General features: G+C 42.3%; 1 protein-coding gene across 7 annotated transcripts in view; it reads left to right on the forward strand.

Annotated features, from left to right (window-relative positions):
• The first annotated feature begins 395 nt into the window (after window positions 1–395).
• SLC25A26 (solute carrier family 25 member 26) overlaps window positions 396–16,549 on the forward strand; it is an 84,857-nt gene continuing 68,703 nt past the window's right edge. For all 7 annotated transcript variants that reach the window (XM_019280326.3, XM_019280325.3, XM_010390198.4 and 4 more), the window contains exons 1-3: window positions 396–535; window positions 3,744–3,900; window positions 5,424–5,533. In XM_019280326.3, coding sequence (XP_019135871.1) covers window positions 503–535; window positions 3,744–3,900; window positions 5,424–5,533 — 300 coding nt within the window. In that variant the 5' untranslated portion in view covers window positions 396–502. The remainder of the gene's footprint in view (window positions 536–3,743; window positions 3,901–5,423; window positions 5,534–16,549) is intronic.

Below are 16,549 nucleotides of genomic sequence, written 5' to 3' on the forward strand. Positions count from 1 at the left end.
TTAAACCTTTAAATCCTAACAGGAGAGTGAACCTCGTTTTTCACATAAAGACAGAAAATTCAGCTTGAAGACATCAACATCAATTGAGGAAAAACTCAGTTTCAGGATTTCAGGACTGTTTTTCCCTCAGGATATCATTTATTTCCAGGGCGCATGGAAGAACTGTTTGCTTTCCAACCAGACCCCAGCCACGGGCAGCACGCACCTCTGGCGCACCCACCAGCACTTCAGGGGTGCCAGGAGGAGCCCCTTCCCCCGCTTCGAGAGCGGCTGTGCCGATACTGCACAGCAAACCGCCGCTAAGTATGAAGCAATTAACACTCGGCGCTAATTGCCGGGCGCCGCCCGCCATGCGCAGGCGCAGTGGGAGCCGTACCCACGTGACCGCGGCCCGGGGGCGGCAATATGGCTGCGCCCATGTGCGCACACGGGGTGTGCCCGCAGCGCCGGGCCCGGGCCCGCTGAGCCCTCCCGGGCCGCCAGCCCGGACCGCCAGCCCTGCATGGAGCCGCGGGAGTCCTGGGCGGCCTTGGCGGTGAGTGAGGGGGCCCAAAATAGGTTGCTTTACCTGGTGTGCAAGAGCCCGATCCACACGCAGAGTAGAGGTATATTTACAGCTCTGCGCAGAAAGGGGCGCTGGGTGGCAAATCCGGAAAGCCAGCACTGCCACTACCAGAACTTTTCATTATTTCTGCTCTTCACCGAATAAAAGCATAACTGTGTAACTACAAGTTACATAGTTCTCTTATTAATTAGTATTGTATCTTCTATTGGTTAATGATTGTCTCGCTTCCCATGGTAATTAGTCCACACCTTCAGTCTTCCTCTTCCTTTAGGTCTGTGGGTTTCCCGGATCGGCGGCTGTGATGTGCCCCTGCCGGAATTACCTTTTACCCAATCAGAGCTGATTCAGCTCAGTTGACAGGCGTGCTTTATTAGTTTCTTACTCTTCTTTGGGGTTCTGTCAAATGTCCTTGTGGCCCATAAATTCTGCGTCCTTAGTGTCCACTATCAGTGGTACATTGTTCCCAACATTTGTTAACCTCCCTCTAGGTCTGACATTATTGAAACATATGCAGCTCTAAACTTTATCAATTCTACTGACAAGTATTTTGTCTTTCAAACACATGGACATCACGTAGAGCCTGTTGGCTGCTCTGTTTCAACAATTAAATCTCCTTTCTTGTTGATTGGGCTTGAAAGTTACAGGGATCTAACATCAGAGAACAGCCTTTCTGAGGAAAAGTGTTTCATATTCCACATTTTGTAGCAGGCCTGACCATTGCCAAGGTGATGAGCTGAGCTGAGGGGTGGCCACAGTTTGTGGCTTCAGCAGCCACTCCAGAACCACGGGAAGCCCCTGACCCTGTCTGTGAAGCATCTACTTAGTGCTGCAATCCCCACCCTAAAAGCTGCTTTTCCATGTGTGATCTGAGCAAGGGGGTGCAGCCCCAGTCACCATAGCTGAGGAACCCCTTGGAAACATCCAGTGCTCACTTGTCGGTTCTGTGTGGGAAATCAGGGATATGATGCCTTGGGCTGGTGTAGGGAGAGCTTCAGGAGAGCTCAGATGCTCTGAGGCAGATGGATGCAAGCAGTGAGGTCATGGCTTGATGCCTTGGAATCAGGTCCTGGTTTTGCTTAATCGTTGTGATGGAGTTTATAGAGTCATTGAATATCCTGAGTTGGAAGGGACCCACCGGGATCATCCACTCCAGCTCCTGGCCCTGTACAGACACCCCAACAACCCCACCCTGTGCCTGAGAGCATCATCCAAACGCTCCTGGAGCTCTGGCAGCCTTGGGGCCGTGACCATTCCCTGGGGAGCCTGGGCAGTGCCCCACCACCCTCTGGGGGAAGAATCTTTTCCTGATACCCAAGCCCAGCCTCTGCTGGCACAGCTCCAGCTGCTCCCTGGGGTCCTGTCACTGATCACAGAGAGCAGAGGTTGGAGCTGTCCCTCCACTTCCCTTGTGAGGAAGCTGCAGACCCCAATGAGGTCTGATCTCAGTCTCCTCTTAGCTAACAGGTATGTCCAGCTCCTGGTGAAGGTTCTTTTGATAACACTACTGTTACTGACAGGTGGGGGAGAAGTTGTGTTCTAGGTGTCTTATTAACCAAAAGTCATTTCTCTTTTCTGCAGTTGTTGCAAACACGCAGCTATTGTCACCCGCTGGCAGGTGCTCTGTTAGCTACCTCATGAATTTAAATGACATTTAAGATACAGAACTTTGAGAACTTAAAGAAGCAATTAGTAACTTTTGGTTCATGTTTTACCAGATGCCTATATTAAATCTGATCAATGTTATTTTGAGCAGATAAGGATTTTGATGAAAAAGAGTGAAGAAGAATCAATGCATGCAAAATAGCCAACTAGATTAAAAGAGTAATTAACTTATTGATTAAACCTTTAGCAGTAGATCGTGAACAGCTCTCTGAATCCTCTGTTACCCTGAAAAAAATTATCAGTTAACACTCATGTGATTTGTTTTCAGGCAGAGTTAAAAATCTGTGGAGCTGTTTCTTGTGTGCTAATCTCTCTGAGGTAGCCTTCAAACTCTGTTTTCTGTTCTGAATAGCACTGCATCTAAATAATCTCATAACAGATTAATATTAACTACTGATTTTTTTTTGTTTTATTTTAAATCAGTTTTTCTGTTTATATCAGCCTTTTCCTCATATTTTTGCCAAATAATTATTTTCTACCATCACCCACATCATAGGGTAATTTAAAAAAAAAAACCAGTCATCTAGAAACACAGACAATGGAAGAAGATTGAGTCCTAGTTGAATCAATATTTTTAGGCTTTTGTTTTATGAATTCTTTGGATAAAAATCTTCCTCTTTTCTTTATGACTTTGAAACCTTTATTTAACATGATTTCCAGTACCTTAAGGGAGCCTACAAGAAAGGCAGAGAGAGCACATGGTGACAGAACAAGGGGGAATGACTTCAAACTGACAGAGAGTAGTTTAGATTACATATTAAAAAAAAAATACTTACTGTGAGGGTGGAGAGGCCCTGGCACAGGTTGCCCAGAGAAGCTGTGGCTGCCCCATCCCTGGAAGTGTTCAAGGCCAGGCTAGATGGACTTGGGACAACCTGGTCTAGTGGAAGGTGCCCTTGCCCATGACAGGGAGCTGGAAAAGTTCCCTTCCAATCTGAACCTTTCAGTGATTTGATTATTTTTTTTTCTGTAGGCTTTTATTAGCAAAAGAAAATAAATCAGCTTTACTTTAGGCTTTGTTCAACAAAGGCAGTGAGAGAGTGTGAACACTTTAAATGAAGAACTTTGCTGGAAAAATGTGAATGTGCTTTCTAGAGATGCCTAAGGGGGGAGCAGAATTGCTTCAGTCTCTCCCTGATTTTATCACACAACTGCTGGAGGTGTTGGTCATTCTGTGCTGTCTCTTGATAAGAGACATCCACTGTCTTGCTTTTCTGTGGAATGGGGAAGTGTTGCATCACTTTGCTTGCACTATTCGAAACACCAAAATTATTTTGAAAATACCTTAGAAATGGTTTAAAAGTCATAATATCTATTACTTTCTTTTGTTGAACCCTCCTTGTTAAAGCTGTGGAAGATGTTGAGTTCTGTGTAAGACTATCAGTTTATAAACTGACCTCAGGAAGGATACAGTCAGGAGTGCTTTGGGTTAAACATGCCTCAGTTACTCACATGAGCACCACAACTTCACCCCTGAAAATATTAATGCACTTTCCTCCATGGTTTTGTCTTGAAGGCTGGTGGAGTTGCTGGTGTCTGCGTTGACTTGATCCTTTTTCCCCTGGATACTGTAAAAACAAGACTACAGAGTCCTCAAGGATTTAGGAAAGCTGGTGGTTTTCGTGGCATCTATGCTGGTGTTCCTTCCACTGCAATAGGATCCTTTCCAAATGGTAAATTTTCTTTGAATTATAATTTGTCTTCTTTAGATAGTAACTTATGTCACATATTCATGTCTGTGGCTTCCTCTCCTGTGGGTGCCTGGATTCTGTGAGTCCATGTCCAGCTGTGAAGAGCAGTTTCTAGAATTATAAAGCACTGAGCAAACTTGAGCAAGGCTGGAGTGAAGGCTGCTGCATGTTTGCTCTGAAAAGCAACCCTAATTCCTTGGAAGCACTCCTGGATATAAGCCTGTCCTTTCCTACAGGGTCACCCTAAAGCATTTCTAGGCGCCAAGGAAGGCTTGAGTCTTGCTTGTCCTGGACACTTGTCATGACCCACTCTTTCTTGGCATTGGAAATGAATGGAATTTCAGAGTGCTTGAGCACTGGAGGTGTTTGAGTTAATTGCCCTGGGGATGCTCTGCCCATCTCCCTGAAACAACAACACTTAAATTGTAAAGACATCAGTAATACTTTTGAAACTGAGGGTTTAAAAGAGTTGATGCTTGTAGTCCCTGCAGAGAAAAGGCATCTGAAACTCCTGATGCCTTTGTCCATTTTGTCTTTGTAGGGAGGGATGAAAAAACAGCAATGTGTGCTGTTGGACGTAAATGTTAGGAGAACTTTGCTGACAAATCCACTGACACCTTCAGATGTTTGATGTCCTTCATAAGGTGATATAAAAAAATTCAGTTCTTTATCTTGGCTGCTCTGTTATCTCCTTTTGAGGTGATAAGCATCTTTTGATTAGTAGAAGGCAATTCACATGGCCCTTCTTTACAATTAAAATCTGTTCCCCCTCAAGACATGTCATTTTTTTCAGTATTTACATCTCCAAAATCTGCACTGTAGTTTTATCTTTCCTATGTATGACTGAGAACTGAAATTATCTTTAGGAGAAGGAATAACCCTTAAGGTGTAAGTGCCTTTGTAGTTGACTGCTGCAGTGAATAAACATAGCTCGTGTGTTTCTTGTTCACTGCAAAGAACTTCTACAAATCCTTCGGAAACTTGGAAAAAAATTTTATGGAGCTAAATTCAAAATATTTAACTGACAGTACCTGGAAAAAAGTTATTAATAAACTGCTACTGAAACAGTTTTGCACATTGCAGAATAGCAGAACTGTATCAGTGCTTTTTGGGTTTGTTTTTCTTTTCAATTAATCAACTGATTTGTTTGTTGTTCCCTTCCTCCCCCACTCAAACGAAGGACCATCCATTCAATTCAACCAAGAGACCTTCCCTCCCTCTATCTATGGGTATGGAAGATACCAGTTTTTCAAAATGTGCTGGACGTTCATGACTAATTAACACATCTTTCTGTACCTCACTACTAAATGTGGCCTGGAGTCCTGACACCTTTGATATTAATGGGAGGTTTGCCAGGGGTGGCCAGAAACATAAACTTCTGAAGGAATTATCCCACAGATTCTGTTGATACTGTTGTACTGTTTTGGTGTAAAAATACCCTGGTTTTAACTACAGCTCTGTGATGGAGGAACAGTGCAATGATTGCATGTATTCTTGAATTTCAGCTGCTGCTTTTTTTATCACCTATGAGAATGTGAAATCTGTGCTGCCCCATGGATCTTCATCATACTTGTCCCCTGCAACACACATGGTGGCTGCGTCCCTTGGGGAAGTGGTAAGAAGGAAGTTCATCTATTGTGTGTCCATGGGAGGAGAGGAAACCATTCAGTTATGGAAACTTGGGTTTGGAGTCGTATTTTGTGACAGTTCTTACAACAGCCTCGTTTCTCACTGTGGGCACAGTGCCTTGGGGCTGGGTGTTGAACTAAACACCCCATGCTGTTCCTGCCAGCACTGGCCACCTCTTCTCTCCTGTTTTTGTCACACACAGTGTGTCCTGGCACTGCACTGATAAATTGGAGTGCAAATTGTCTCTGCAGATTTGAGGTAAGGAAATGGGCTGTATGGAAACAGGCTTTTCTGGCTCTTTTGCAACTTAAACTTAGCTGATGGCGTGGGGCAGAAAAATCTGTTGTGTTTGTGGTTCCATATTCTGCTTTTATTAACTGATTTTTTTCTTTTCTTTCCCGTGGGGGCTTAGCTTAGGTGTGTGTTGGTCCCAAGCTACCAGGAGTGTGGAGATGCCATTTATTTCAGCTTAACACCAGGTGCCTCACTACTACAGCAGCACAGCCTGGCTACTTCCCATGGGAAGCAGCTCAGCTCTCCCTGCTCTCTGTGGGATCAGCTTTGACACCCAAGTAATTTTTATTCTTCCATGGAAATGTTACTGATTAGATTGAATGAGATTTAGCCAGGAAACTTAATTTAACATACCAAGCACATGAAGATAGGTGAGTGTAGCACCTATAACCACTCTGGTAGTGGTAGATGCAAGGTGATAGGCGTAGGGCTGGGTGGGATTTGTTTGTGTTGCTGCCTCAGGTGGATTCTTTCTGAGCTTGGTTAGAGCCTGTGCTGTCAGGTTATAACTTCTAACTTAAGGCAATGCACAGAAGTTAGTTCCATGAAGATTCTCTAAAGGCTGTTAGAAATCATCAAGAGGTTATTTACTACCATGGCAATGCACAGCCCTAAAACTTCTTGTTTGCATGATGTGTCATGGAACAGCAGATCCAGGAGGTGTTTTGAGCTTCTCAAGTGCTATTGCAAAATCAAGCAAAATGACAATTGGGCTTGTGAAGAGGTGACAGCGCTTTGCAATAAAATCCACTAGAAGTAAAAGTCTCTTCTTTGTGGAATAGGTTATTTATGGTACACTCCCTGTGCCTGTGAGGATCCTGTGAGAAAATTACAGCCGAGTAATTTAATCAGCAGTAGCCAAACACCAGGTGGCTACAGAGGACTCCTTTCAACAGAACCTGTTGCCATTTGTTCCCCATGCTGGTCTGTGACCTTTACAACTCAGGTGCTTGCTGCTTTCATTTTGGGGCTGGCAGAGATGGTGCAGCGCAGTTAAAGGAGTTGCTCAGGGCTCATGTGCTTGGCTCTGGCTACTCTTAAGGCCAGAGAAATGTATAACAGTAGCCACTGAAATGGCAGAGTGGCTTTATGGTGTGGGAACTACCATGTTGTAACAGCCATTTTCTGCCTCATTTTCCTGGTTTTTGCTAGCTTTTCTTCTCTTCTTGGAGTGATGGTGTGAGGGGAGAACTAAGCTCTAAAGTAACTGGGATAGGTATTTAGAGATTTGCTACAACAAATCTGTAATAAAATAGCACAAACCAAAACGTTCTCATGTATGTTTTATACAAAGTCTTAGTTGATCAATAGAAATATATAAACTAGTCCAAATTGCATCAGGGTGAAAGTTATAATTACAGTTTTATTGATTAGTCGTTAAGTTTTAATCAGGGCATAACCACTGGGACTATTATTTTGTCAGTAGGTTTTTTGATAATACGTACTTTTCTTCATTTTATGCTTCATGATATAATTGCTTTTAAATGTGAAGCATTAAGCCAAAGACTGTCATGTTAGGATTCTTGAAGCGTGTCTTTGCATTTCCACACTGTTTTTTTACAAAACAGAGAAATTAGGATTTATAGCAAGAAAGCGTTGATGGATTTCTAGTTTTGCTGTTCCTTTACTGATGAGTATAAATGAGTCAGATACCTTCTTGTGCATCAATAAAATGTGAGTATGTGCAAAACTTAAATGTGTGTTTGTGCTGACTAATCTGTGTTTTGAATGTCACCTGCTAAAAACAGTAAAATAGGTAAAGAAGAAGAAATACGATAATATGTGAGAAATCAGTCAGATGGGAACTTTTAGTTGTTATAACAGCCACTCTCCTATACTGTTTACATTCTGTGGAAACTCATGGGAGAAACAGCCCCCTGGTCTGGTTTGGTCCATTTTTCCCATTCCAGGCAGGGGGACACAAAGCCAAACAATAAACAGGCATGGGTTGGAGCAGTGTTCTGGTTTTTTTCCTTTTAGGCAGGAGGAATATAGAAAGCTAATCTCATCTCCCAGAGTGAGATAAAGAAAAGAACATACAAAATCTGATCCTGTTAAGCATAATTATTTTTTCCTGTAACCGAATCTTTCTGTGTAGAGACTCTGAATATCCCATAATACATGAAAAACTGCTTACAAAGGCACATCCAAAACTCTAGAGGGCAGATACATGGTGTATCATCTCATCAAGGAAGGAGAAGGTTGAAGAATACATGAGTTGTCAATGGGGGAAAAGCCCTTATTATACCACTTGTGTAACTGAAATCTGGAGATAGAAAACACACTTAATGCATCCAGGACTTTGGAATTTTTCATCTTGACTCTGCTTTGCCCTGTATGTTTAGTCTGCCTGTATCTTTACAGTGAGCTGCCAAATGTGCTTGGAAAACATGATATCATAGGGAGTGGAAAGGAAAACCAGATGTTCTGAAATTTTAATTTTAATATTCTAAGGCAATATAAGTAACTTGGAGAAGGAGCAGCATTTTTAACCTCCTAGTGCCCATTTTCAGTAGTAACCAGGTGTGTCTTGCAGGCCCAGAGTTAACTGTTCAGCTCCAGATTGATTTGTACAGATTTTTTAATGTTGGTTTAATATGAGTGTGTGTATTAATTACAAGAAACTTTGCTAAATAGAAGTCCCCCTCTGAGCCTCTCCCACCAACCTCCTGCAAATGTGGTTTTATGGGACAAGTTTAAATTGTCCCAGTTTGATGAGGTTTCCCTTAGGAGTGCCAAAGTGTTTGGATTCAGCACAGCTAATTTGGATCCAGCACAGATAATTTTACATCCCACTGGCTTTTCCATGGAGGTGAGAATAAAGTTGTTTGGCTCACATTCCAGAGAAGGGAGCTGACAACAGCCCTTTCGCAGCTAATATTTAGATACTGTTATGGTTACAATCTGAGCTTTGCAAGATATTAGTGAAAGTTTTGGGTTGTTGCCTGTAAATATTGGGTTCACTCTTATCTTTCTGACCTTTTGTTCTTGATGGGCTATTTTTGATGACATTGTCTTTCTTTTTTTTTTTTTCCCTACTTTGCAAGACAGCAAACTGCCTTGACTTTCAGAGAGGAAGTGTGGGGGAGGACTGAGGACCGGGATGGGAGGGAGATGTCCTGTTCTTTTGGCAGCTGGTGGTAATGACCATGCTCTGGAAGTAGATCACCAGCTGAAGTCATTGAGCTGCTTTTGTCCTTGTGCAAGTTTCCAGAGTACTTTTGGATTAGCAGTCTGGAGATTTGAAAAGTTCAAAAATTTGTCACTTCAGTGGGGAGAGGGGATCATGTGATTCCACAGGGCAAGGTGAGGACAGGTACTTCAAGGTGAAATTCCAAGCTCACTTCTGTATTCCTGTGTGTTACCACTTGAGGTACTTCTGTGATAAGAGCAAAGTGTGTGGTTCATCTGTGATTAGCATCTGACCCTTCATATTAATAACTTCGGAATTTTTTTATCTGCTGTTGGGAGGTGTCAAATAGGAAAACTTCAGGAATTATCTTTCTGGGGAATTAATTTACCTTTACTAGTATGAACTTGTTTCTTAGAAGAAGCAAGCTTGAATGCATGCAAGTTTACAGTTTACAAATCATGACTCTGTAGAATGACATTTTAATTCAAATAAAAGAGGAAAGTGTATGTTTATTTTATGCTTGTGGGTTTTTTTCCTGCATAAAAAGAGGCATTCTAGACATGATGGACAGCACTGTTGTCTATCTCTGTCCACTAATCAGCCACTTCTTCCCTCTGCCCTGGCAGCATTGTTTGAAACAGTTAACTAGTTTCAGTTTAATAGAAGAGCAGGAATCTCCAAAAGTGTATTGGTGTGAATTCCATGAGACTAACTGACTAGGTCAGAGAAGAAAGTTGTTATTAGTGCCTGTTCTGAGGAAAAGGCAGAAGCATGAGTCAGACAAATCCGCAGAGTAATGGAATTAAAGTCTCCAGCAGGATAATTGGCCAGGGCTTTACAGCATGGTAAGCTCTGGAAGATCAGCTTGCAGGAGCCCAATCTAACAGAGACGAGACAGCCACTCACATCAGACATGAAGTTAAGATTTTAGGTGTTTCAAACTCCAAAACTTGCATGTTGGAAGATGTGACTTTTCCATTCAACAGGCTAGTTGGACACTATAGGGAGAGCTGATTTTAATTCAGCAAAGAAGTGGTGAAGTACTTGTGTCTAGACCTTGGGCTAATGGCTTTGAATATTTTAGCTATCCCTCTTCTACAAACTGAACTTATAAATGGACAAAACTGTTCTGCATTTTTGCTTTGCATCCTATCTCCTCTCAACCAGTGTAGTATGTGCTGGCAGATCACAGTATTCAAAGTAGCGTGCAAATGACAGCAGTCAGTGTGTGATGGGACCTTTTCCACAATACTGAAACTTTTTTTTCTATTTTCATTGATCAGTGCCTGTCATTTTAGCTGTGACTGTGCCTTTTGTGCTGTGCAAATCTGGCTGCACACAGGCTTTGAGAAAGGGAATACTCCGACCCTGGCAAGATGAGCAGTGATGGGGAGTGCAACAACGTAGGTGGTCTTTTGAATTAATTGTGGTGGGGCTTGAAGTATTCATAAATTAATCTATGTGAGGTCAGGTCTGCAATACAGATGCTGTAGGATTTTTGCCAAATCCTTATGCAGGAGCAGTGGTTAGGAGGTGGTTGGGAAGGTGAGATTGCTGCCTTTGAGAGGCAGTGGAGGAAGAACAGAGAGTGGATGGAAACTCAGAGCAGCAGCTGGGAATTGGTTGTAAATAAAGATGAATGGAGGCATGAATCCACAAATGCTGCCAACAAATTCATCATACAATTAGAGGCTGAAACAGCAAATTAAGAACTGTCAAATACCTAGCCAGCCACCCACACTGATCTTCTCTTGTATGCTCCATGCTAACTGCATCTTCTTCATCAGCTGCTCTCCCCACACTGCTTTGTGTAACCTACTCGGTTCAGGGCTTAGAGAACACACTGCTTTGCAGTAAAGTTCAATGTTTGTCATGTCTTTTGATCACAGGGCTGATATTCAGTTGATTTAGAAATATTTGTAGCTCAGAGTGTCTAGAGAGGAAAGCTAATTTGGATTAAAAAGTTATAAGTGAGGAATAAATAATTTTAAAGTATTTCCTGATGGATTTCCTGACTTACTGTACCAGTCAGCTTTGGAAATGTTTGAGACACTTTGGAATAAACTTACCTTGAACTAATGTTCTATGCAGGTTGTCAGGAATAACTATGAATAGCTCCATATGTGGGCAAGCCTGTAATTCTCTAAGTAAAAAGGCTGAAGGAAAGAGTAAGGGATCAATTAAAGGAAAATACTTAATAAAATACAATGTAGTTGAAATTTCCCTGATCTGGGCCAATGTAACCCCAAGAGAGTGAGCAAATTGTAAAATACTAGTCTTCTTTCAACAGGAGACTTAATGTGTTTTCAGAAAATACTGCCTGTGTTCTCTTGCCTAGAATCTCATTAACGTCTGTCCTCCTGTAACACAGACTGACCCCCCTTGGCGCCGTGGAAACAGTTTTATGCTGGATGGGATGCACCATGCTACTTTTGCTGAAAGAACAGTTTGGCTGGTGGATTTAATGAGTTTCTTAAACCTTTTAAAGTAAGTTTAACAGACTTTCATGGTGGAAGTGTTGCTGGAAAAGATTGGATCATGCAGATGGTTCTGTACACTGAATTAGGGATCTACTTTTCTTAGGTTTTAAGGATTTCTGTGTTTAAATGTGGTAGTAGTTTATGATTCAAGCATCAACCAGGTTAAGGAAGATTTTTTTCAAGTTATTCAGCTGCCTGATTTTGCTGCTTGAGTTCAAACCAACTGCTTGTGATCGTACTGAAGAACTTCAAAATCTGTGGGACACAGTTTGTGCTGGTGTATGAGAGGTGTGTAGCATCAGGCTGCTTTTGGTAAGTTTTAGGTCTGGTTTTAAAAAGGAAACAAAACTCTACATTGATTAAACATTAAAAGACCAATTGATTAATGCAAAGCACACAAACTTTCAAAACATCTGCAGTGAGAAGTACTTCTGCAAGGAAGTGTTTAGTGTCAGCCTTGTCAGCTTCACAAACTTTCCCTGTTCTCTGCCTGTTAGCTGATGTAACTGGAGTAAGAGTTTCTCCTTGCTGTGAACAGAGCTTGGCACAAATTCCCACTGCTGGAGGAGAAAAGTTTTCTGAGGTGTATCTGACATGTCCAAAGGAAAGGTAGGCAGGGAACCCACAGCAGGATTTGTTGGGAATGTATCTGGGCAATTGAAGAGCCATATGTGGGGAAGGAAATCTGAGAGGGGCAGAAGCCCAGTAGCCCTGAGAGGGCTCCTGAAATGATGGATGAGGAGCCATCTGGGCACTTCAGGCAGTTGGGGTGAAAAGGCTCAGCCATGATGGCCTTGGTGAAGGAACAAGTGTGTGGTGGTATAGGTGATGCTCTGAAGCAGGAAGGAGGGAGCTCTGGAAAGTAATGAAACAGAGCTGACTTAGATTTGAAAATGACAGGATGAAATAAATCTTCAAAACAGCTCTGCAGGTTCCAGGTAAAGTTATCTAAGGTGGGAACGTGGAGGAAGTTGAAAATGTTAGTGGAGAAACTCCAGTTTTCCAAATGCTTGTGTCATTTGGTCCCCATGAATGGTCTCATCTCTGAAATAATATGTTTTTAAGCTCTGGGAGGTGCTGAGATCTGAGGGATCTTGCTGGGTGAGACTGTTCTTTGAAGAAATGTTTCCTACCAGCATACAGGGGAACTGCAGTTAAATTGATGAAGGCCTTGTTGTGTCAGTCAGAGGAAAAGATGGGACAAAGAGTTTGGCGTTGTCTAAACTTTCCCATCCAGAGCCCATTAGTCAAAACTTCTTCTCTCGATGGGGTTTAAATTAGGAGTGGAGTCACCTGTTCATGACCCCAGCAGCTTTACACAGGACTGAATTTCACTGTGCTGGAAGGGCTCTTCTGTGCTGTGCATGAGAGTGTGTGTGGGGGAAATAAGATTTAGCATATGCTGAGGCTTTGTACTGAAGGTGAACACTTTCCCTGGGGCTGGCATTTAAAGACTGATAGTGGACAGTACGAGTACTGGGCAGTTCTGTCATCCCTGGAGACAATTCCCTCATTAAAATAGGAGTTAACACTTCCATTCTGTATTCTCTCTGCTCTAGCAGGCAGCACAGCCTGCTGACAGCAACATATGGAAGGACTTGTTCACAACTGCAGTTGTGACCCACAGTGAATTACCAACCAGAGAAACTTGGATTTTTGTTCTGTCTCGGTCAAAAGTGCAGCAGTTATTTAGACGAAGGTTGATTGGTGTTTGAAATGTTTTGAGTCTGTGATTGCAGCAGTTCAGGTGCTTTGTTCAAGGAATATAAGAGACCAAAGGACAAGTGGATATTTCATGTTCCTCCTCTTTTCTGCTCATTTTGCTGGTGGTGGGAAGGGTGAGGCAGTTCGTCCTCCATCTGCAGCTCACAGCTCATGTTTCCTGCTAGCTAACATTTCCAACCCAAGAGCTGTGACCACAGTTAGAAGCATTTATTTGGAGGCTGAAATACTTCGCTAATCTCATAATATTGCATTCATTTTCCCCTTCTGTTGAAGAGGGGCATCCCAGGGAGATCTGAAGAACCAAGCATAAATTTACAGGGTTTGGAGAGGCATGGAAAGCTGCAGTGCTGAATTCAAGTTTTGTTGAGAGCCTTTGACTTGAACCAAGAGGGACATTTCCCCTTTATTCTCCAGATCCAAAGGAAATCACTGCAATTTAAGATCTTTCAATTTTAAACTTGACTATTATTTTAATAATTCAGTTATCTGAGAAAGGGAAAAGGACATTTTTCATGTTTCAGATTAAAAATGGTAACTTCCTACTTAGAAGGGAGCATCTGACAGAAATTGAGATGTTCATATTATGACAAACTAACCTATTTTGGGAAGCAGCATTTTTTTAATATTAAAAAAACCCCAACCAAACAGAAAACCAGCAACAAACAAACTCGAGCTCCAAGGTAGCTAAGTCTGCAGCAGTATGGTCAGGGCTAATGCAGGCTACACTTAAAAACCCCACAAACCCCAATTTATTGCTGCTTCTCTTTGAATGGGGTTTTAAAGTTGTTGTATTTTTCTTGCTTATTTTACATTCTATTGCAGCAGGCAATCTTTCTGACCTTCAAAAATGGGGTGAGAGATTAGGATTTTGTTAGCAGATTGACTGCAGCTAAACATATGTCCTTTGATAAATCACAGTGTCTTTGTTGTTGTCATTTTTGTGCAGCAGTTTTTCCTCCCTAATGGGGTAGTGATTATCTTGCACAGGTATTGTGAGGTTTAGCCTAAAGTCTCTGCTCTCTGGATACAAGGTTTTATAGTGTCATAAATTATATTCTTATTTGATTAAGAATAAACTTATGCAAATGTCATTTAAGAGAAACTGTCCCCAGGCATGTTCCTTTAGTTTTGTGTTAAGTATTGAATTACATTTATGTGGTGAACATCAATTAAAGCTTCCCAGCCTACTCAGACAGATAAAGTCCTTAAAACTAGCTTCCTGCTTGAGAAATTTAAATATTAAAATCTTTTAGAAAGGGTTCTAAAGGGTTTAAAGCTGCAAAAAAAGAAAAGTTTTCTGGAGCTTACTCCATGCTTCTGTAATAAATTTTCAAGTAGGCTTAGCTATGCAAGCCAGAGATTTGCTCAGTCATTGAGTGCAGGTTCCTAAATCACCAGGTGCTCACAAATTCCCTAACAATTCTTTGCCCTCAGACTACCCTTCTCCTGCCACGGAGCAGAACAGTTGGTGGGATTGGCCTCTATGCAGAAGTTACAGTTTTAAGATCAGGTGTTTCCAGTGAACTTAGGTGAGCCCATAGAAAAGCCTTTGGGTGGGTTCCTGGTGCTATTTTCAGCAGATCTTATTTTCTGTTTGCTACAGCCACATTTATGCTGAAAAAAAAACCAACCCAACAAAACCAAAATAACCCTGTTTAAATTGGCATATATAAAGTTTCATGGCATTTTTGAGGCTTTATTTGCACTGGTCATTCTTCACTATTGGTCAGAACAGCCAGCAAAATCTGGTTCCAGCATAAATCCAACCAGGAGATGGCAGCGTTGATTCATGCTAGGAGTACCGAAAAGTTAGAACGCTTTTCCCTGAGCTGACAGAGGAAAGAAATTACCTTAATTTAATTAGAACATTCACTGTCTTAGCAATGCATAGATAGCTGTTAATGAAATAGACCTGGTTTTAGCTTTTGGCCCTGACTGGCTTATGCAAGTCAGTAAATTAAAAATGAACGCAGGTTTTTGTCTAAATACTGGAGTCACCCTTTGACCTGGTAATGATTCAAGATAAGGATTTTGAAATTCAGTGCCCTCGTTCTCAGAAGTCATCATGGCATTAAAAAGCTGGGAAGGTAATAGGTGCTAATATTGTCATTTCTGCATACCTGCTCTGTAAACTAATAATAGCTTTGCTTGTAGCTGAAAAATCAGGTTTTCCTAACACTTAAATTTAAAAATTCTTGAGCCTTTGGTTTCAGTATTATTGTCTTCCTGCCCTTATGGTATGTATACCTGTGCATTGATATTGTGTTACCTGACCAGGTAAATAAGGAAGGAGCTTATAGGGCAGCACCTGAACTTTCCCAGGGTCTTGATTCTGTCCTCTTGCTCCCATCAAAAGATGGGAATAACTCCTGGCTCCAGAGCTTGCTTGGGAAAATGAGCGTGGCCTGGCCTCTATCGATGGGGTGCTGTTGTCTGATGCCCTAATGTCAGCTGAGGTGGATGAGGGCCCACTTCTGGACTCTCTCTGTGTCTGGAGCTGCAGATGTTCAACACAGAGCTAATTTGTCACAAGGTCATCCCCAAATCCGGTAGGATGCACCAGGAATGGCCTGAGTTTGGTGGGCTGTATCATGCTCTTCTGTGGCAAGCAACAGGCTACATCTGTGTGAACAGCCAAGAGATTAAAAAGCAGTTTCTTCCTGAGACCTGGGTGATTAGGAGCTGAATGGGCCCCCTGTGTGAGGCCACGTTATTGTCTGTGTTCCATGGCTGTTAGTCCCATGGTGGATGCAGGTAAAAGCGTGGACGTGGGCAGGTGCTGTGGGACAGCTGCACAGCTGCACCTTTCACTCTTCCTATGCCATTTGCTTATAGCTTTCATGTCTGAAAATTGACGTGTGGACTCTCTTGGTGAAGTGTTATCTCACTGGAGCTGCTTGAAAATCCTTATCCAAGAAAGCAAAGCCTGGAGACGTGCACTGTGTTCTTTTACGTTTGGCAGGCTTACCTGGAAGGCGCTGCAGTGATTGAGAGTTGAGATTTTTCTGCACCCGCCCATCCAGGCTGTTACTTTTTTAATAAGATACCTGTGAACTTAACTTGCATACTTCCCTTCAGAGACCTGTTCTCCACATCAAAAGGCTGCTGGGGTTGTTATTGATAGGAAGGTGCATGTGTAGGAACAAACAAGGTAACACGTAAGTTCTGGTGCATAGCGAAAATGTCACCGTGCAGTCTGATATTGGCAGCTGCAACTCGTGGCTTTTTGAATACCAGCAGTGCCCTATGGAGCCAATCTGACAGCACTGCCCGGGTGACATGAGCTTTATTTCCTTTCAGAACAGCACAATGTAATCATTGTTTTTGTTCTTGTGCAGCCACAGACTCCCTTGTAAGTGCAAATTCAAAT

Source organism: Corvus cornix, chromosome 12, assembly GCF_000738735.6.
Source record: "Corvus cornix cornix isolate S_Up_H32 chromosome 12, ASM73873v5, whole genome shotgun sequence".
Lineage (NCBI taxonomy): Eukaryota > Metazoa > Chordata > Aves > Passeriformes > Corvidae > Corvus > Corvus cornix.